The sequence below is a fragment of the Plecotus auritus genome (genome assembly GCF_963455305.1).
Source record: "Plecotus auritus genome assembly, chromosome: 14".
NCBI lineage: Eukaryota > Metazoa > Chordata > Mammalia > Chiroptera > Vespertilionidae > Plecotus > Plecotus auritus.
Window position 1 is genome coordinate 5,725,415 of NC_137780.1, and position 22,175 is coordinate 5,747,589.

The window sequence follows — 22,175 nt, forward strand, 5'->3', positions numbered from 1 at the left end:
CAGTGGATAGAGCGTCGGACTGTGGACTGAAGGGTCCCAGGTTCGATTCCGGTCAAGGACATGTACCTTGGTTGCGGGCACATCCCCAGTAGGGGGTGTGCAGGAGGCACCTGATCGATGTTTCTCTCTCATCGATGTTTCTAACTCTCTCTCCCTCTCCCTTCCTCTCTGTAAAAAATCAATAAAATATATATATTTAAAAAAAAATCATTAGTCAGCCTTTTGTGTGATAAACATCCTTCCCCCAATGCTTTAACTTTTCTGAGTGTGTTTTTGTTTTCATTATTTAAATTGTTTTTTGTTGCATTAAAAACTGCAGAAACAGATCTTAACAGCATGTGGCCAGAGCAAGCAGGGTGTCACGATGTATGCTGTTTGAAAAACGAACTTGAAGCTATGTTAGAAATGATTTTATCCCTCTGCGTGTTTCTTCTTGAGGTAATTGGGGCATTGAAGTTACATAACTTAAAAGTTTGTCCTTAAATGGTAAAGTCAAGACTAAAATTTGGGCCAAGTTCTAGAGCATCATTTCTTCTCTACCATTCTGCCTTAATGAGATAACTTGTTACAATACAAACACAGGTGCGTTCTTTCACTTACTCTTCACATCATTAGAAAGAAGGTGAAGTTCAGAGAGTTTAGGTGACTTTTCCAAGGTCACACAGCAATTGAGAAGCAGAGCCAGGATTCTAAACCTAGTTCTTTCTAACTCCAACATGATAAACTGTCCTCAGCATGAAAGAAGCAGTTGAATCAGTAAGGAATTTACAGGTTTTTTCTTCCTTTTAAAAAAGTTTTATTTATTTTTCATTTTATTTCATTTTATTTTTTTCCTCAACTGAAAAGCACCAAGGAATGCCGGTCTAGATTTCCATAGTATAATGGTGAGAAAGTCACCTGGAACAGAAATGGAACTTCTGTAATAGTTCCGAAACTGCTGTCACGAATGTGTTCGGTAGGATGTTAGCCTCTATATGTGTACATACTGGTTCATTTGCTTTTTGAACTTCGTCATTTGTCTTAGTTATTAAGCTTGTTTGCATTTCTTTCCTGTTTTCCATCTTTGGTAACATTTTGTTGAGTTCACGGCTCCTGTAACACTTGGTGCTTTCGCCCTGGGGTCTACTCCATTCCTCCAGCGTTTACACAGATACCAGAGCTGTTCCTCACAGGACTAGCTGCAGTCTCATGTCTTTGAGAAAATAAAGTACTGTTATCATCATAAAACTGGCTACATGATATTAGGAAACCGTATTGAGTATACTGTGCGAAATACAGTGTTAGTTTTAATGAGCATATATCAATTCAGTGTGAGCTGTTGAAGTTGGTTAGTGTTACAGGTATATCACAAACTGAAAAAGTTTGAGCAGTTTAATACGTAGAGACGAGAATAGTCTGTGCGACAGAGATGGGGGCTGTCTGAGGTCCCTGTACAGTCTATTGCTCGCTTTTCACTTGCCTATGGCCTGGTGCTCGGTCATAAAGGAAATAAAGTTGATCCCTGCAGCAGAGATGGTCTAACGAAGATGCATTTCAGCAGGCACCAAGCACTCAACTAGAGCCTTGATTCTGTTAGCACCGACAGGATGAACATCGGCTGTGGAAACGGGGCTAAAATCGTACCAAATATATTCGCGACAGCAGCTTGGAGGAAAGAGATGGGTGGTTATTTTAAGGGTTGATTTTGTTATTAAGTCTCTTCACTAGGGTTAAACCTGGCATCGAACATTGGATGATACTGTGGTATTGGCGAAATAAAAGATTTGGAAGTGTCCCTGGCCCGTGTGCTTGGTTGAAGCAGTATTTCATGGACTGAAGGGTCCAGGGTTGACTCCTGGTTGGCACATACCCAGGTTGCAGGTTCGATCCCTGGTCAGGTATGTGCAGGAGGCAGCCGATTGATGTGTCTCACATCGATGGGTTCTCTCTCACTGTCTCTTCTTCTCTCTTTAAAACCAATTAAATTTTTTTAAGGATTTAGACGTGTGTAATTTTATCACCAAAGAGTTTACTCCTGTGAAGATGCAGTGGTTTTGTCAGGTTAGTAACCTCCATGTGAATGGAATGGGTGTGTGTGAATCTACTTAATTTCCTTCAGTAGAGGAGCTTGATATAATGCAATTGAATTCTGTGCAGATAATTTTTATTTTTTTAATGTTCTACCCTATGAAGATTTCTTTCAGACTACATAAATTAGAATTTTAGACCATCATCAAAATATTACAGGTTTGCTTTATTTTAACATGTTTATCTTCAGAAATCATATCCACATTATTTAAAAATCTATTAGTGGCCATCTAATATACCCATCATAGAAAGCATGCAACATGAAGGGTCCTGTGATTTGGGAGCTCACTCTTTGTAAGGGGGAGTGAAGTTCTTCCAAATTGAAGTTCTAAAAATTACGTTTCTCAGTAATAAGACTTGAGAAAACAAGTTAAGATTAAGGAAAAGATGATAACTTGCAAATGCTTTCAAATCTGAGCTCGTGTTACAGAGGTTTATAGAACGTTGTACTTTATTTGTTAGGGCTCATTTTAGTTTCCACTTTGGGGTTTTTTAGTTGGTCTTTGATTAATGAAATAAGATCCTTTATTTTTAACTGACAAGTTTATTTTGGGGAGGTGAGAACAAAGGCTTAACATAAATGCTATGGTGTGGTGCACTATAAAAATTTCAAGGTCATTCGAAGGAATCTGTGCCTAAATGAAGAAATACTCTCAGTAGTTTACTTTAAAAGGTAGCACGTTACGGTAATGACTCTGTTGCTTAAAAGAACCAGACTGCTCTGGCCGGCCAGCTAGTTGGTTGGAGAGTCATCCCAGGATGCCAAGGTTGTGGGTTTGATCCTTGGTTGGGGCACGTAGGGGAAGCGACCAATGAGTGCACAAATAAGTGGGAGGACAAATCAGTGTTTCTCTCAAATCAATCAAAAAAAAAAAAAAAAGGGGGGGGGCGGTAAGAGATCAACTGAAGGACTTGTATGCATGCATATAAGCATAACCAATGGACGCAAGACACTGGGTGCGGGGGGAGGGAGAGAAAGGTATGTGCGGTGGGGGGGAGGTTACGAGAGGCTGGGGGAAGGTCAATGGGGAAAAAGACACATATGTAATAATTTAAACAATAAAATAAAATTAAAAAGAAAAAAAAATGGACCATTTTTCTTCAGAGCAAAGCAAACATAATACTATGATTCTCTTATTTGTATTGTTTCAAGTTTTCCTGAAAGGAGTAAAAGGTATTGTTTTACTGCCTCAGCTTTTCTCTTACATTTATGTGTGTTCTGGATGCAATGGGAGCGAAGAGAGACAGTGACAAAGATGGGTCAGAAGACAACGGGTTTCGAGACAAACTGTTCCTCTGAGAGACAGAAGTGCCTTTGTGCATCCTGTGTCCCTGTATTCCCGCTCACACCCACGAGCTGGAAAAATACGCGTAACATGTCATTCTGTGGCAAAATGCAATTAGTTTGGCAGAAGTAATTTATTTCAGATCCCTGTGGTTTTCAGGGATCTTTAAAATAAATATATTATAGAGATCAGACTGAACAGTTTGATCAAAGTGTGGCACAAAACAATATAAATACACGCAGTATGTAAACTTTTAAATATTTCCAGAAAGTGCCTTTTCTAGAAAATACTAGAACATTTTGGATGTTCTGAACAGGTGGATAATGGTTGATTTGTGGTCACAAACACTTTCTCCAAAATAGAATCCACTTAAGAATCACTTTTGAGAAGTGATGGTACTGCATAAATGCCACAGATGGAGAGAAACGACAACATGCAAAACTAGCTAATGAGAACGGCTCACTTACGTTGCGTTCTTGTTACGGTCTGGACTCTTAATTGCTCTTTACTTATATTATCTCCCTTATTTTCACGACAGCCCTATGAAAATGGTATAATCATTATCACATTTTCAGGGATGGAAGCCAAAGGTTAGACATGACAATGGCCAGTGAGCAGTGAGGCAGGCTTCTTGCTTAGGTGATGGGACAGGAGCTCAGAAGCCCATGATGGGAGGGTAGAGGAATCCAGAGAAGGACAGTTCATTCAAAACATAGCAAAACATGGGCTCTAGGAAGCTGTGGGGGGTATGAGGAAGCTTAGTGCCCCGATTATATGCTCCTTTCATCCATAAAATAATGTTGATTTTAGTATTGGCACCCTCTTATTTAATCTTTCCTTAAAACTATGAAGCATCATTCTCTGCTGAGAAAAATCACTCAAATGGCAGTTTCAGTCGACTACATTAATAAACCTTATAAATTGTCATTTTGATGCATTGCATCAGGTTATCAAATTTATCTTCCTAATTTTCTTTTTATGAAGACACAGTCTTGCTAGAATTTGTGTTTAATGGATTTATAATGTCCTTCTACTATGGAAATTCTATTTTGGCATACCCAGTTGGTTGCTCACTGGATTCTGCTTCTCTAAAGCAAAAGCAGATGCACATAATAATGAATTTGATCCCTATGGAGATAGTTTTCTCTAACTGTCTCATCCTGCCTGTTGCCTTCACCATAAAGTAAGTTGGTAGTTACCTTTTGGGATTTTCAGCATATGTGGGCTATTGATTGGAGTGGAGGTTTAAGGGAAGGAAAGAGAAGGGAAAAAATGAAAGAGAAAATAAAGCACCACCCAGAACAGAAGGCAAATGACAATATTCCAAGTTAGAGGCCAAATATAATATCCAACTTGAGTAAAACAAACTAATCATTATCTTTGTGGATAAGGAAAAACCAATGTAAATGAGTATTTTATATCGATTTGGTTTTATATTTGCTTAACGTCATTATTAATTTGAAGTCCTTCTAATTTTTTATCAGCTGACTGCTTTGTAGGTGAGAAATGAAAGCTTGAGAGTTAGAGAAATGTGGCTTCTCAACCCTGGCTTGAAAAATGCAGTAATTGTGACTTTGGAAAAGTAACCTAACTTCTGTTTTCTTGTCCATGCAATGATGGTAATAATCCTTACCACAGATGACCTCAGGAGTTATTGATAAAGCTCTGAGTGCAGTGCTGTCAGATTGGTACTAAAATGGTAGCTATTGCTACATATAAAAAAATGGATTAAGTATAGACGATGTATATGGAATGATTTGGAAGCACATATTAAAGAGTTGATAAGTACTCTTTTTATATGAAAAAACTTGAAGTATCATATGGTAAATTGGGTCTGGATGCTTGATGATGATGGTAATGAAGATGGTGGTGGTGGTGATGGTAATAATTGTGATGATGGTGTAGAGATCATGATGGTGGTGATGGTGGTGATGGTGGTGTTGGTTATGGTGAAGATGGTGGTAGTGATGATGGTAATGATGGTTGTGTTGGTGTTAGTGGTGATGGTGGTGGTGATGATGGTGGTAGTGGTGATGGTAGTGATAATGATGGTGGTAATGGTGGTGGTGGTGGTGGTGGTGAGGGTGTTGGTGATGGTGTTTAGTGATAGTGGTGGTGGTGGTGATGGTGGTGATCATGGGGTGTTGGTGAAGGTGGTGAGGGTGATAATGGTTAAGATGGTGATGATGATGGTTGCTTTCCCTCTTTCCACACAGAATGTCCCCCCAGACCTCTCCATCTGCACCTTTGTGCTGGAACAGTCCCTCTCTGTCCGGGCCCTACAGGAGATGCTGGCGAACACGATGGAGAAGTCAGAAGGGGCAAGTATTTAATTTATGTATTTATATATGCAGTATTTTTATATATGCAGTATTTTAAAGAACCTGGCCACTCTCTGAATGATTTATTTCACAGATATTGGAGATTTTGTTTTTGCTGAAATAAGTCAATGCCTTTTACTTGTGATTTCCTTAAGGTTGACTTTCATCTTGATCTAGCAGATCTGTGATGTCTTTAAGAACTTAAAAAAAATCGAATTTCAAGATGATCCATATCTTTTAACCTCATTCTTATATCTTTCGTTTAAAACAGTATCTTTCTTTGAGCATTTGTGTGTTTCTTCTATCTTCAGAGCTGTTATTATTATTATTTTAATTTGTCATTAATCTTCTTAAAACATTATTCTTTATTGTTGAAAGTATTACATATGTTCCCCTTCCCCCCCCCCATTGACCCCCTTGTCATTAATCTTTATTTCATTTTCAAAAATCTCTGTCAATGTACTTTGCTCTAAGCTGCTTTATGGCCAGTAAAATTTCATGGCTCTCATATATTTTAAGCAATGAAATTATGGTGATGCAGCTTTAGTTGACTGTAGTTTGCAAACAGTTAGTCATTTTCTTTTGCAAATTGAAATTCTTATTCTGTCTCCTAGTGTAGAAATGTTCTTTTAAAGCTTATTTGGTAATTTAAGCTATTTTCCATGCTGTGTGTTACTATAACTAATGTCTGGGTTACTACCCATTCTTAGACAATTCTTTAAGGTTTAGAATTAAGCAGGAGGCTGAATGGTCAAACTTTTGGGTTTTGTTTTTGTGTGTGCTATAATTACTGTAGGGCATGGTTTAATAAACTACACTATTTCCAGGCATGGAACTGAACATTTTTCTTGGCTATTATTTGTCTATGTGTTGCCTTTGTTGTTAATCATTGTTCAGGTTTTGGTAAGTGAAGAGATTTAAAAATTATAGTACACTGTTCAACAGAAAATGAGCGATCAATTATGATGTAAGATATTTCCACTAGCCTACTTTTAAAAATTGTAGTATCATACAGTTTAGGATTTTAATTGGTTTGTGCATTAATTGTAAATTAATTTAAAATTTTATAGTATACTACTAAGTATGGAAGAGATTTTTATTTTTACGATATTTTTAGTGATTTTCATTTTATGTTAGATTAAAAAGCTTATTTTATGAAATGTATATTTAAATTTTCCAAGTTTAGTTTTGGTTACAACAAAGTTTGAAATTACTATATTAAATTATATACAGTTTAAAAATGTTTCCTATTCTTTAACGCAAAGCTTTTGGAGTAGGCTTAAATTGTAGAGGAGTAAAAATATTCTCAATTTGACTAGTTTGTTTCTACCTGGAGTAATCCCTCCTGATTTTTAAGCATTATTCATGCATCTCAGCTTTGAAATTGAAGTCTGTCTTTACAAAGAAAAAAAAATCAGTTTTCTTTTGCATGAGCATCTAGGAAAGTACATTGTCATTTCACTTGTCTTTGTAGATACCAACTTATGACTAAATTGCCATAAATTTAATTTTGATATTGCTAAGCAGCTGTTTCTCAATTTGAGTTTTTGAAAAGATGTATTATACCCCCAGAGTCCTGGAGTTGAACTAGGCAAGCTCTAAATTTTCTGTGTATATATGAAGTGTTGAAAATACTGTTTTGAAATTTGTGCTTTAAAAATATTTATTAGTAAGACTTTCTGGACTGCACTCCCCAAAATATTTTTATTTAGCTGAGTCTTATTTTGAGTTGCAATCCATCTAGAAAGTTTCTGTCAGAGAGAAGGTGGTAATTTATGTGATGGGTGGAACACCATTTTATAAGCCCAACATAGCTACCATGAGACTAATTAGAACATACTAGTACAAATGGAGGGGAACCTGCTCCAGGAAGGAAGGTACTGCATTGAGCTGACTCTCCCTTTTAGACCACTAACTGTTAGGGAGAAAGCACCATCAGATAACTCAAAGGGATACTATATTTTTGGCAAAGAAAGGTTCTCTCTTAGACTGCAGAGTTTTGATTATACCCAGAAATGATATTCAGAATATTTCACAATTAGTTTGGCACAAGCATCAATTAATGAGAGTGGACCCCAGTCAGCCATGATGTTGGAGGCAAGGTCCTTGAGAGGTTCTAGGATGGTCTCATTTGGAAAGGCCTGGGGTGGTCAGGGGGAGGGACACTGGAGACTTGGGAGCCAAGACTGTTTCCCTACAACAACCATCTTTTAAAAAAGTATTTTTTTAAAGTTGATTTTTAGAGAGAGGAAGGGAGAAGTAGAGAGAGATAGAAACATCGATGAGAGAGAAACATTGATCGGCTGCCTCCTGCACACCCCTGCTGGGGCGTGAGCCCGCAACGCCCGGCATGAACCCTGACCGGGAATCCAACCAGTGACCTCTTGGTGCATGGGTCAGTGCTTAACCACCAAGCAGTACTGGCCGGGCTACAACAACCGTCTTAAGTATGAAAGTGCAGATGGCTAAATAGCAGGTCTGATTACAGTTGACCAGCGGATGCTGCTGGTCCTTGTCACAATCCTGTCTCTGGAGGTATCCGTGTCCTCAGTCCTGAAGCCTCATAAGTCACTAGCCTCTCCTTGGAATTCATTACGGGAATCTATAGCATATCCTTCATCATGCAGGTTGTCATCCCCAGCTTGGTAAATTATGTTTTACTTCATTTGAATACTTACAGGAGAGAGAGGTAGGCTCAACTCTTCTAGACCTGAAAGCTGGATTATCTGGTAGGCTCGGAGCCAGCAAGCAGTGGAACGGGGCAGAATCGGGTCCATGGGTTCTAACGTCTGTGCTTTTTAAGCTCTTTGTTATGAGTGTCCAGTAAAGGGAGCAGAGCAGAGTCACTATTGCCACAAGGGGTGAGGAGGACGAGGTCACAGGGAAGTGGCCCGAGAGGTCAAAGGAGAGCAGGAGAGGACAGTCAGAAGCCGCCCGAATTAGTTTCATGGCTGCTGTTAAAGTACCACCAACCTGGTGGCCGAAAACACCGTCAATTTATTTATCTCACTGTTCTTGAGCTCAGAGATCTAAGCCAGCCTGCCTGGGCAGGACCGTGTTCCTCATGGGCCCTCAGGAACCTGGCTCCTGGCCTTTTCTAGGTGACATGCTTGGCTGGGCCCTGCCCCATCCTGAAAGCCAGCAGCACGCGATCTGTAACATACTCATTGGTTCTGGGAATTGGGACCTGAGCAGCTTTGGGTGCCATTAAATTACACCGTGGAAGTACAGAGTTCCAGTGAGAGGCTACTGACAAAATCATATAAAAATCGGAGAAGTTGCCAAAGCCGGTTTGGCTCAGTGGATAGAGCGTCAGCCTGCGGACTGAAAGGTCCCAGGTTTGATTCCGGTCAAGGGCATGTAACTTGGTTGCGGGCACATTCCCAGTAGGAGGTGTGCAAGAGGCAGCTGATCGATGTTTCTCTCTCATCGATGTTTCTGACTATCTATCCCTCTTCCTTCCTCTCTGTAAAAAATCAATAAAATATATTTAAAAAAAAATCGGAGAAGTTGAGTTAAGGACTGAAAAGTGTACATGATTTGACAGGAGCCTGGTTTTCCTGTAAACCAATCAATATTAACTTCACTTTATCTTATATATATGGTTCATAGATTCCCATACATTTTGCATTTGAAAGAGTTTATTCCCTGAAGAGTTTTTAGTATTTATTGGTAGTTCCAAAAGTAGATCTTAATATTTTTATTCCACCCTATTCTTCAGGTGTTTGGCACATGTCCAGCGGCACCACATATGCCCTGACTGTGCCCAGCTGGCGTGGCTCAGTGGTTGAGTGTCAACCTATGAACCAGGAGGTCATGTTTTGATTCCCAGTCAGGGCATATGCCCAGATTGCAAGCTCAGTCCCCAGTAGGGGGTGTGCAGGAGGCAGCCGATGGATGATTCTCTCTCATCACTGATGTTTCTATCTCTCCTTCTCCCTTCCTCTCTGAAATCAATAAAATAATATATTTAAAGACTGTTCAAGCTCTTGGGCAGACAAGCCATGGATCCAGAATTAAAAGAGCTAATGATGTAGTCACCTGGTTGAGCTGATATTGATTTTTTCCATTTGTTTTCTCTTCATGACCGTGAATTGGGTAGTGTGGAGGGTAGAAAGCTTGACAAACCTTGCTTGGGGTTTATGTAAATAGACTGTGTTCTGTAGGTTATTAAAAGTAGGTCTCAGGTGGCTGGGAGAACGACTCACTGGCGGAGTGAGGTTTACTTAACCACTTGGTGTTATTCATCCACTTTCAAATATGTCATTGCTCTGCACACCAGTCTCCATTAACATACAGAATTAAACGTTCGGGATGTAAAACTGTGATTACACTTTTCAATGCTGTTGGGACAGTGGATGTCTGCCTCTGAAGAGACCAGACCAAAGACCGAAAGGGCTACGATTTAGTGAAGAAAAATAATACCACACTCACGGTTTTTACTTGTGCTGCAGCAGTATGCCTGCCTGGGACATGGCAGACTCCAATCAATCAATCAATCAATCAATCACAATCATAATCATTCAGTCTTTGATTAATGGTACTGTTAAAAGTAATTAGTGCCGCCTGGCAGGTGTGGCTCAGTGTTTGAGCTTCATCCCATACACCAAAAGGTTGCTGCTTGGATTCAGGTCAGGGCACATGCCCAGGTTTTAGGCTCGATCCCCAGTAGGGGGCATGCAGGAGGCAGCCAATCAGCTCTCATCACTGATGTTTCTCTCTTTCTCTCCCTCTCCCTTCCTCTATGAAATCAATAAAAACATTTTAAAAAAATCTAAAAAAGCCCCCAAAAACAAAAACAGCTCTTCTTCTTAATGGGAAAAAAAAAAAAAGCGAGAAAAAGGTAATTAGTGCCTACCATGCATACAGTATAAAAATATACTTAAATTCCAGTTTAAATCCCAGAACCATTTCAGTGTTTCGCTCTCGTATCAGTAATATAGGAGAGTATAAATGGAAAATACCTTCCTCATAACCCTCCTTTCCCTGACAATCACCACAGCTAAAATAGTGTTTGTGTTCAGAGCCTTGTACACAAACATAGTTTTATACCATGGCATCATGTCAGACTGTTGTGCCAACTTTCACAACGTACTCATTTTTGGCTTAAAAAAATAAGGACACAAAGTCCAGAGAACAAGAGTCTGGTGTGATGGATGAGACTCTGCTCCGATTTTCTTTAGTTCTCCACTCTGTCCTCCTTGCTGTTGGCTTGGTTCTTAGTCTTGCTTCCCTCATGGTTACAACGTGGCTGCTGCAATTCCAGGGATGATATCCCAACTGAAAATGATCTGCAGGCACAAAAAGGAGCTGGCTGGCTTATTTTTGTTTTGGGGAGTAAGGGACTGTCCCCAGAATTCCCCTGGTAGACTTCTCCTCCTGCCCACGGTCACTCACTCATGCCTGAATTGTTTACTGGCCTGGGAAAATGGGCCACCGCACTGACACAGAGCTTGGGGAGGGAGAGGACAGGGCACCTCTACAAAATCAGGTCCTCTTTTTAGAAGAAGAAAGGTGGTTATATGTGTAAATGAATGTTGGATAATTTCTAATGTCTTTAGCTACAATACCAAGCAGACACGGAAGTAACATCCGTTTGCCTTAATGGAAATATTTATTCAGATTTGAGATCCTCCAGGTTCTTGTGCCAAACTAGGTCCAGGAAGTGACATCCTTATCTAGGAGGAGCCATCAGAGTCTATGCTCAGTGTCTCCGTGGCTGGGACACGGAAAACCTGGGTCCCTACTTCACCCAACTGATTCATGCAGCTTTCACCCCAAAGAGGGGTGTTGAGTTGCTGTTGTGAATTCTGGGCTGGGGACACAGAGGTAGAGAAGAATGCATTCTTGCTCTTGAGGAACTTAGCAATTTAGTAGCGAACAGAAAAGGTAAATAAGTCATTTCAGTGGGAGTGAAACATGCTTTGATGGTAGTTCAATGAGAGTACAGAGGAGGGCGCTCTAATTAATTGCTCTTCCAACTCCTAGTTACTTACTTCCCCTCCACAAAGGCATACATCCCATCCCAATGCCTGATGTCCTCAACAGTTCAAAACTGTGAGAAGCTAATGGATTAGTCCATTTATGCTGTGGATAATACGATGTCACTAGCTACTTATATTGAAACTGCAATTCCCAACTATCCATTGTGACGAATTTCTATTTTGGGAGCTGGGTTCTGTTCACCCTGCTGTGCAGGAGATCCGGAGAAGCTGGGTGCTGTTTTGGGAATGGCGCTAAATGCTAATAAATTAGTACACTTACTAACCCGACAAGGTCCAAACCTCCGTACATAACCATCTACCTGTCCTTCATCTGTGAAACTGGGGCTGAGATTTAAAAGGTGAATGTGATTGTGGCCTCCTACAGGGCTTATAGCTAAAATATTGCCTGAGCAGCACTATTTATCTGCCACTTAGAATGTGGACATTTGTCTGTGGTTGAAATCTCCACCTTCTATTTTACTGTCTTCCTGTCTCTAGAAAGATGACTTTCTGCTCTGAAGCTACGGATATGATGTATTTCTGTGTATTGTAGTGTTGTGTTTTCCAGAGAATCCAGCATCAAATTCAATAAGGAAGCCGATTTAATCAACATGTAATTTGATCACCTGGCACAGTTACACCTGTTTTAGATTATGAATCTTGAAATGGATAGATTATTTTATTTGAGTTGTATCAATCAATTTAGACATCTTCCTCATATTTTTTTGTGTTTAAAATGAAACAATATTTTTAAGTATATATATTTGATAGCAAATGAATCGGATGGTAAATTTATGTAACAAGCTATTCCTGAGTGTACCAGTGATATAAAGATACTCATTTATCGAGACAGCCACCTTTAATTGTTATTCTCTTAAAGTTCAAACTTTATTTTCTTAAAACATTCTCGTCTGACCTGAGAGCGTCCTTCCGTCTCTCAGCCATCTCTATCAAGTGGTGCCTCCCCAGCCAGCACTGTTTCCTCCCGTGCACCTATACCTCCCGACAGGTGTTTACTTTTATTCTTCTGTCTTTACGAGACCGCCCGTCCCCTTAGTATGTCCACCCACGAGGGCAGGGCTAGGAGTGTGCTCTTACACCCAGGATGGTGCCTGCCATGACACAAAGCAGATTTCCAATAAGTATGTGCTGACTTGAGGGATAAAGAGATGGAATTTATAAACCAAAATGAAGGGTCTGAAAAGTTCTAAGAAGTTTTTTCTGCTCGTGGAGCTCTGCCTCCCGACTGGGGGAGGGAAGGGACATTTCGGGAAAGAAATGAAGACGTGAACTTCTGGAATTACGCAGCCACACGTTTCAGTTGCCGGGCCCAGTGCAGGCTAACATCTGGAGTCGCAGCCTACTTCCTGTTACATCGTCCTTCACTGCCCAGTGCCCCAGCCTGGGGAGAAATTAAATCCATCTCCAGAGGGAGAGAGAGATAGATAAATGACAGGTAACAGCAGGGACGCAGAGGAAGCAGCAGTGAACCACAGCATTGAGCATTGAACACTTCATCGCTGGAGTTCACTGCCTTTGTTCAGTCTGCAGACCCAGCAGCCACTCCGAGTGACTGAGTCACACTGTGTGGAGTGAACGCAGAGAGAGCCCAGCAGCCAGGAGTCTCTTCCAGATCAGACAGAATGGAGCGGGTGTTTTGTGAATCAGATATTCCATAAATGTGTTTTATTTTTTATCTTTTGGTGGGAGTGAAGAAATAAAAGCAAGATTCCAGGGCCAAAGATAAAAACTGGGATTGTTTACACACCCATGGCCTGGAGACTTTGTTTTGTTTTTCTGCCAATGGTTTACAGAACAGAAATATTAGTGTGTATAACTGTAGTATGAGTAGGGAAATGAATTACATCATACTAGAGGGCCTGGTGCATGAAATTTGTGCAGTGGGTGGGGGTCCCTCAGCCCGGCCTGTGCCCTCTTGCAGTCTGGAAGCCCTCGGGGGATGTCTGACTGACGGCTTAGGTGTGCGGGAGCCCCCTGAGTGCACTAATGTTATGCACCAGGCCTCTAGTGAAGGGTATAATATAATGTCTTTGTTAATCATTGAAATCACTAAAAATATGGTATATCTTATCTTCCTGGTATACCTGAGAAGAAAATTATTTTATATTTCTTTGAGGGTTTTTTTTTGGGGGGAGGGGAAGAATAAATAATAAAAACAAAAATTTGTCCTTTTGATGGTAGAAAAGTGAATGGTAACTACACCAGACATGACTGAATTGCTTCCCTTTGTCCCAGTATCTAAAGAAATAGACTCATCGCTCTGATAGGTCTGTGTTTAAAGTGAGGACTTGAACTCTATGCAACAGCTAAATAACTTAGAAACGTATAATGAAAACCAGGCTTTTCCATCGAGTAAACTGTTCTTTCTTAAACACCATTGTGTGTTTTTAAACTCGAAGGCTGGAGGAAGAATTAGGACAGATTTTTCTGAGGACTAAGTAAAATCCTAGAGAAGCCAAAAGGCTCTGTGATAGGAACCTACTGAACATATAGAATTTCTCTGAGGCTTCAAAACTAGTCCACTGCATATTGAAGTTGGTGTTTTCATATCATTTCACAGCGTTTTAAATATAATCACTCTGTATGCTGCAATTTATGCATGGTCGCTCCCAGGAGCTTGCTTACCAAGGGTAGGACATTCTTAGCTGTGGCCCAAGATTTCCACCAAAGCATGTCTTTTGTTATATTGTGAGATTTTATGTTATGCTACAAAGATTGGTATAAAAGAAATTTTACTTCTATTTCCTGAGAGATTTGTAGTTAATGCTATATTTAAAATTGACCTTTTTTATTAAATAGATCTTAGAGGAGAATAGTGTTCCTAAATCAGGAGGCCAATTGGGCTTGAGGATTAGGTAAATATTCATGTTTGCTTCTGAATATTTTGATCATTATTTCCTGTACCTGCTGCATTTCCAGCCTAATGCCTTTGAAGTTCTGATTGCTAATTAATTGAGGCTTTTATTTTTCCAGGAGATTCAATGTTATTAATTAGAAGTTTAAATGGTGTTTCTTTTCCGTGAGAACTGGACGTCGATTTTGGTGCAGGGACCACAATTTCAATTTATTTAAATGACAGTAATTGAAACATTGCCGGGTATTTGCTTGCTTGTTATTTATTTTGGCTTTTTCTTTCTACAGAAAGTTGATGTGGAAAAATGGGTATGTGTTTCTATGGGTTTGCAAAGGAATTGTGATCTAAACATGTGCACGTTTGCTCTTGCCTCTAATATTTTTGTGTGGCTTCCTGGTGTGGCTTGTACTATTAGTTTTCACAATAACTGCTGTGTTGAACAAATATGAACAGGTCTCTAGTTAGAACCTTGTGTATGGTTTGGTTCAACTGAACTGGGGGATATGAAAATGTCCCCCCCCCTCCCCACCGAGCTGTATAGTTTCTCTGTAATTGGCTTTCTAATATGATGGACTTCGGTCAACAGGAGGGCTTTTAGTACATCACTTATCACAAATCTTAACCTTGAAGTCAGACTGCATAGCTCTTACGTTTCCCCAAGTACAATAGAAACTGGTGGTTACACGTATTCGTACAACCTTGAAAGGTGAAGGCGATGGTCAGTGTCATTCGAGGAAAGGACTCATTTGCAGGATTTTGGATGCTGAGTTTGGGACAGCGGTGTGATGTAGCCAAGTTCCATTATTACTACGGTACTATGGTCTGTTTCCTCCTCTATTAAGAGCCAGAGACAGGGAGAGCGGGGAAGAAACAGGTAGAGTGTGTTACCTGTTTCTATCCTTGAGTGTCACAGAGAACAACTTACCCCTGCTCTGTGGAGGGTGGGGGGACATCTCCTCTGTCCCCTGGGTTAACATAGGCTGGGTCCTGGGGCCTTGCTCATATTCAGACATGAAACGCCCCAAGTCATTTCAAGTCACACAAGTCTCATTGTGGTAACTAAAGTGCCCAGCCCCGTGCAATAGGAGGATCCGAATTGAACTCAAGTTAACTTGTCTCCATAGCTCAGGCCTCTCCAGGCTGGAGGCCTGCAGGCGAGGGGTGAGGAAGGGGCTCCCACTCACTCCCCACGTGCCCACCCAGTTGTTTCTGATTTAGTGATTCTCTCCAGATAACCTGGAGGAAGAAGGAAGCCCGAGGCAGCTCTCCTGCTCATACTTTAGGACGTCATGCAGCCCAGTGATAGAGACACGCGTCCCAGGGATAAAGGGTGGGGATTGCAGTGGCTCATCAGAGCGGTTTATTTTTCTTTTCCTCTGAAAGGGAACTAGACAACTCTATGCATATATGTCAGGTCCATTGCACTCAAAAGAAAAGACAATCTAGTTTAAACATTGTGTGTGCAGTGCAGATAGCTTGAAAAAAACAACAGCTACTACCAATCTGTCCCCTCTCCCCCACATTGTGAATTTTTCTTAAAAATACCAGCATGCCAGCGCTGGTCATGAGTGTGCGTGATGTGGGGCGGGGCCTCGGGCTGTGTCATTGCATGTGCAGGTGGCAGCCCTGCTCCTTTTAGATGCTCTGGGGCCGCTCTGCACAAGTCTATCAACATAGCACTCTTGGGTCTTGTCAGTGGGAAGCCTAGAAAGAAAGCATTTCTGTGGGATTTTTAAAAATCTTCACTCTAAGGAAATGCTTTTTATTGATTTTTAGAGAGAGAAGAAGGGAGAGTGAGAGGGAGAGAGAGAAATATAAATGTGAGGGAGAAACATCCATAGGTTCCCTCCCATACACAACCTGACCAGGGATAGGATCCCCAACATTTGTGTGTGTGTGTGTGTGTGTGTGTGTGTGTGTGTGCATGCGCGCGCGACAATAGATCACACTCCAACCAACTGAGCCACACAGCCAGTGCTTCATGGGACATTTTTATCATAAGACAAATATTTGAGGTTCTCTACAAATGTATATCCAGATATCCTGTTGGATAGTATATATTGATATATGCTTACAACTTGAAATTGTTAATATTAAATGTCTTTTGTCTTCTAAAATTTGTTAGGAGCACCAATAATCATCATTAATCTAAAACAGCCACGAAACCCAAGTCTTTGTTGGTGAAACACTTTTTTTTTTTTTGTCAACATGATGAGGTTGAACAGATTACCTCACTCATAAGGAAGGTTACCAGACAGTGACCTCCTGACATCATTTACCATTGATATCAGTGATAGATATGTAACTAAACAGCCTCTATTTTTAATCTTAAAATGAAATGATCCTTTACAATTTTTCCTTAAATTATAATATTAAAAATGGAAGCCTGGCTGGTGTGGCTCAGTGGTTGAGTGTCATGCCCGTGTTGGAGGCGCCATTCCCAATGAGTGATCGTGCAGGAAGCAGCCAATCAATGATTCTCTCTCATCATTGATATTTCTATCTCTATCTCTCCCTTTCTCTCTGAAGTCAATAAAAAAATATATTAAAAATGAAAAAATCAGTCACAATAGAATGCCACCAATGTACATATCACTATGTTTCTATGTTTCAGGGAATCAACTGTGGTATCTATAAGTTGTAGGTTGAAAACTTGCTATTTTCTGTAAAACTAATGTGAATATGTGTATCTTTTCTCTGTAGGACTTGGATGCTTATGACAACTAAATGTAGTCCTAAGTTTGGAAAAGTAATGCCATTTTCCTTCCTAGTTCTTTTTTATCTGCGTACGTCTCCTAGGAATAGGTCAAGGAAACTCTATGGGCCTAAAAGAAAACGAGGGAATATATGCACATACTATGTTTTATAGAAGAAAAAGGAGCTATTATAAGTCACGAGAAGAGGCTGTGTCATTTTAAGAGCAAAGCTTCTGTGATATTTTCTTTGGGTTTCCTGACTCACACATATAGGCTTGGGCAGGGTTAATGGTTAGTATCACCTCGGCACTTTAGTGATGAACACCCTTACCTGCTTCCAATCCACTGTTTTTACTAAAATTAGTTGCGTTGCTGTTTATATCACTGAATTTTAATGCAAAAGATGAAGTGAAACGGTTTTTAAAGTGTTTTCAGAGTATAATTTTAAGATGGTATCTTTGGGCTTTTTTGGCGCTTAGATATGTTTTAAATTGAAACAGGCATCACAGTAGAGCAGCATGTTTTCACAGGAAAAGGAAGAACTAATATAAAAACATTTGTAAAAAGAGTTTTGCTTGCTCCAGCTTTTATCTGGCATGCAGTTGATACTGTTTTGTTGTGACAACACAGTGAATGTGTTTTTGTATGTTTATTGTTCACATAATTCCATTTAGAAATCTTCATAAGTAAGAGATCTTTTAAAATGTCTTTGAAATAATATATTTAATACTTTTTCTCTTTTCTTCTGCCCCCACAGAAATTCATGATGAAGGTAAGACACTGGATCATCTACTATATATTTTGTTTTGTACATTTCATGTTTGGTTTAAACTTTGAATTCGTGGCACTTTTCACATCTGAAAGTTTTAGGAATTAAGTCAAACTTTGGAACTTTTAAATTTAAATGAGTCAATCACATATTTAGATTTGTCAACTCATAAACAGCATTTGGCATCTTTGTGTCGTATGCTAACGTATTAGTTTAATTTAGCCAACGTTAAGAATTCTCTCATTGAAACAAACATTTTCACTCGTTCTCCAATTAGCATTTTCACTGCGGGTATCCTATTGGCTGTTCTTGGTGTAATGCTCTTGCATGAATCCAGTAGGAAATCCACACTCTGGGGAATGAGAAGCACCAAAAAGCTGCTAGAGCATTTCTCCCTCCAGGAGACAGGAAAATAATTCAACCTCTTTTCATTTTCCAAGCCATTGGAGAAACAGAAAGGTCTGCAAAGGAGGCAGCGAAAGCGGGAGAGCACATGGTCACAGCACTGAAGGAGACGTAGAGGAGGGGGAGCAGAATGTCAGTATTCGGGACACAAAGCAGAAGGCTTTGGTTTCAGTTTCAAGTACCTACTACTTTTCTCATGTAACAATCACAAAATTTTGAATTTAAAATTCAAGAAATAATGTATAGAGAAACTTACTGTATTTAGTTAATAAAAGCTTAATATAGTTTAAAATTTCAAGAGAATATCATTTCAAAAGATACCAACTCTGAAAAATGTTAATTCAAAATTTCTGGTGTAGATGTGAGAGGCTGCGTACTCTCAGACAGTATATATATATATATATATATATATATATATATATATATATATACACATATATATATATATATATATATATATATGTTTTTAATCCTCACCCTAGGATATGTTTTTATTGTTTTTAGAGAGAGAGAAATGAGAGAGGGAGAGAGAGAAACATCAATGTGAGAAACATCCATTGATTGCCTCCCATAGGCATCCGGACTGGGATTGAACCGTAACTTGGGTATGTGTCCTGACCAGGAATCGAACCCACTACCTTTCCTTGTATAGGATGAGGCTCCAACCAACTGAGCCACACCGGCCAGAGCCACCATAAATATTTTTTGAATGAACAGGAAAGAGTGTTTCTTATGTGTAATATTTATGGAGAATTACAGGCCTAAAGTATCGATGGCATTAATGTGAACTGAAGGCTTACTTATATTATGTAAAATATAATTTCCTAATTCTCCTTTTAACTGGTGCAATTGACTGCTTTGCTCATATTTTAGATTCCAAAGAACAGTTAACTTCCACAGTCACCAAAATTTTTTTTTGAAGTGTAGTCTTGAAGGCAGGCCAGCCTCGAGCTTGCTTCCCCATCAGCTTGATGGACTCTTATCTAGTTGGCCCTGGCTGGCTTCCCAGAGGTCAGTGTGCTCAGAGCATCGTGTCTGCAGGGTGGGTTTGGGTGGCTGGAGGGAAGGGCCTGCTCTGGAGGACTGAGTTACTGCTGCTGGATGCAGCTGTCGCCCAGTGGTCATGGTCGTCTCCTCACTGAGACTGCGCAGGGGACGCCCGCACCCACCTGAAACGGGGCTGCAGAGTCTCAAAGGAGTAACCCCAAAAGTGGTGACCATCTTCCTACAGTACCAAAGTTCAGAGGAAGTCCATACCCACAGGTGGGCAAAAGTAGATTTAGGGTTGTTCAGATGGAAAACAATACAATAATTAATAAATAATAATGCAAGAATAAACTGTTTTGTGTTCTCACAACTGTAAACCTACTTTTGCCCACCCTGTATTTATTCACTTAAAGGAGGACCGGCCACATTTACCAAGAAAAGTGACATGATGCGCCACATTAAAAAACACAGGAAAGAATAAATCATCCCTTAGGGTTCATCCCCACACACAATTCTTTTGATAAAATGTTTGTTGAATGAATTGAGTTACCCAGTTGGCCCAAGAGTTGAAATTACATATTTTTAAATTTTTTCAGAAACGGAGTCAATTAGATTAATGTCATAGAAAATGACAAGTTGGAAAAGTGCTGTAGCGCATGTGACAGAAATTGCATCCCTTTGTGGTAACTAAGTTAATTAGTAACAATTAATTTGTGGGGATTATGTGCATACTTGTATGAATTCTATTAGAACTAAATCTGGCATAATTGGCATTTAAGTGGTGAGGAAATCTCTAGTTAAAATCTATAATTGTCTAATTGTGTAGAATGAGTAGTTGAAAGAAAATTTAGACACTAAAATGTCTCCTCTTAGCTTAACCAATTTGAACATTTATACATTCGCACATATAAACATGTGAAATGCGTGGGCAGAACTTCACAGTAAAAGGAGCACTTCATCATTTTTGGTTAAATCTTCGTTTTAAAATTTTTGTTTTGATGGATGTGACTGTCAGGAAAATTCAGCTGGATTTCATAGCTTTGGAGCTTGTGTCTCCTGGGAAAGTCAGCTCCTGCCACTGCCACCCAGAACAGTCAAGGTCGGTGAATTGCCCTTGGCCGCACAGTCACGTGTAGCACAGAAAATGCAAGTGCTTCTATAGAGGGCCTGGATCTGAGGAGGAATATAATTTTACAAAGTAGATCCCCCCTTTTTTCCCTCAGTATGTGGAAAAGAGATTTTCCTTTTGTTTTAAAAGCAGTTTTTAAAATAATTTAAATAAATTTTAATACTGATTTTTAAGAATGGTTTTGAGGCCTTTCAAGCATAACATGTGAAGTTATTTTAAGAAATTATTTGGAACAATATGGAGGGATATATTTTTAGTAAGAAAAGTATAATAGTATTGATATTAAAGTGCTCCACACTTCTTAAGGTATACACACACACACACACACACACACACACACACATACATATATATGTCAATATCACCAGTCGCACCCTTAAAATCCTTAAAGACAGCCTTCTTCTTCAAAAAATTGTGCACACTCCTGGCCTAAACTGTTTGTACCTTCCATGATCTTCCCCTGAGCCAAGTGTATGGCTCCTGTTCAGTTTCTGCCACCCCCGTCTCCAGTCTGTGGTCCCTTCCTTTTTAGCACCTGGACTTGTACACCATGACACCTGACTCCCACCCCCACCCAGGTGGCTATGGCACCCGGCGTTTCTCACTCCTCTCATGTTTACTGAGTGCTTTGTTCTGAGAGCTCAGGTCCCTGTCGTGGGTTCACAAGTCTGACCCAGAAGAGAATGGTGCCCACTTGGTGGAATGGATAGACCAGGTGCCAGGTATACCCGGGGCTGCAGGAGCTCAGGGAGAAGCCAACTGAGGAAACCGGAGGAGGCTTCCTGGAGGAGGTGGCCTTGAACTGAGTTTGAAAGTGCAGTTAATAAGGTAGAAAAGACCAACTTCTCTGTTCACCCTAGACCTGCTGAGTCAGTTGCCGGGTCGGCCCAGGAGTCTGTGCTTCCCCGCCTCTCAGGGACTCATGTGCATGCTCACATTTGAGAGTTGGTCTAGCCCTAACTGGTTTGGCTCAGTGGATAGAGCGTCAGCCTGAAGACTGAAGGGTCCCAGGTTCGATTCCGGTCAAGGGCATGTACCTTGGTTACGGGTACATCCCCAGTAGGGGTGTGCAGGAGGCAGCTCTCTAGTTCATGGAAAGGAATTTGGACTCTTTCCTAGAAACCTCTGGGAGGTAGGAAAGGGTTAAGCCTGTGGACGATTTGATCAGTTTTGCCTTTTTGGAAGGCTCACTCACTGAACAAATGCTTAGTCCTTACGTGTGCCAGGCACCTGGGTACAGTAGTGACCAAAGAGCCGGAGGTCCTCCCGATGCAGACCACATGCCGTGGGAAATAAGGACAATAAATACCTGTGATCAGTATCACACGTCATGCTGAGTGTTTACTGAAATCAGCTCTTGCTCCCAGAACCAGGGCAACTGCGCGCCCTACGGCGCAGGCTGCATGGAACCCTTTCGTCCACGCGAGCGTCTTCCCACCGCACTTGGTTGTCTGCAGTAGCTCTTACCTTTTCCTGAGAACACGGGGGCTTTTCATTGACTTCGTTAAGTTTGCTGTTTTGGTTTTTCTTCTCTTGTCGACCCTGTCTCGTCCCTCACAGACTGCTCAAGGGGGTGGTCACCGGACACTCCTGTACGGACACGCCATCCTGCTGCGCCACTCCAACAGCGGCATGGTGAGCAGCGCCGTTCCATCT

General features: G+C 40.5%; 1 protein-coding gene across 1 annotated transcript in view; it reads left to right on the forward strand.

Annotated features, from left to right (window-relative positions):
- Positions 1-22,175, forward strand: part of RYR2 (ryanodine receptor 2) — a 203,519-nt gene that overhangs the window by 25,250 nt on the left and 156,094 nt on the right. The window contains exons 3-6 of the mRNA XM_080651042.1: positions 5,570-5,678; positions 14,825-14,841; positions 17,987-18,001; positions 22,080-22,154. Coding sequence (XP_080507168.1) covers positions 5,570-5,678; positions 14,825-14,841; positions 17,987-18,001; positions 22,080-22,154 — 216 coding nt within the window. The remainder of the gene's footprint in view (positions 1-5,569; positions 5,679-14,824; positions 14,842-17,986; positions 18,002-22,079; positions 22,155-22,175) is intronic.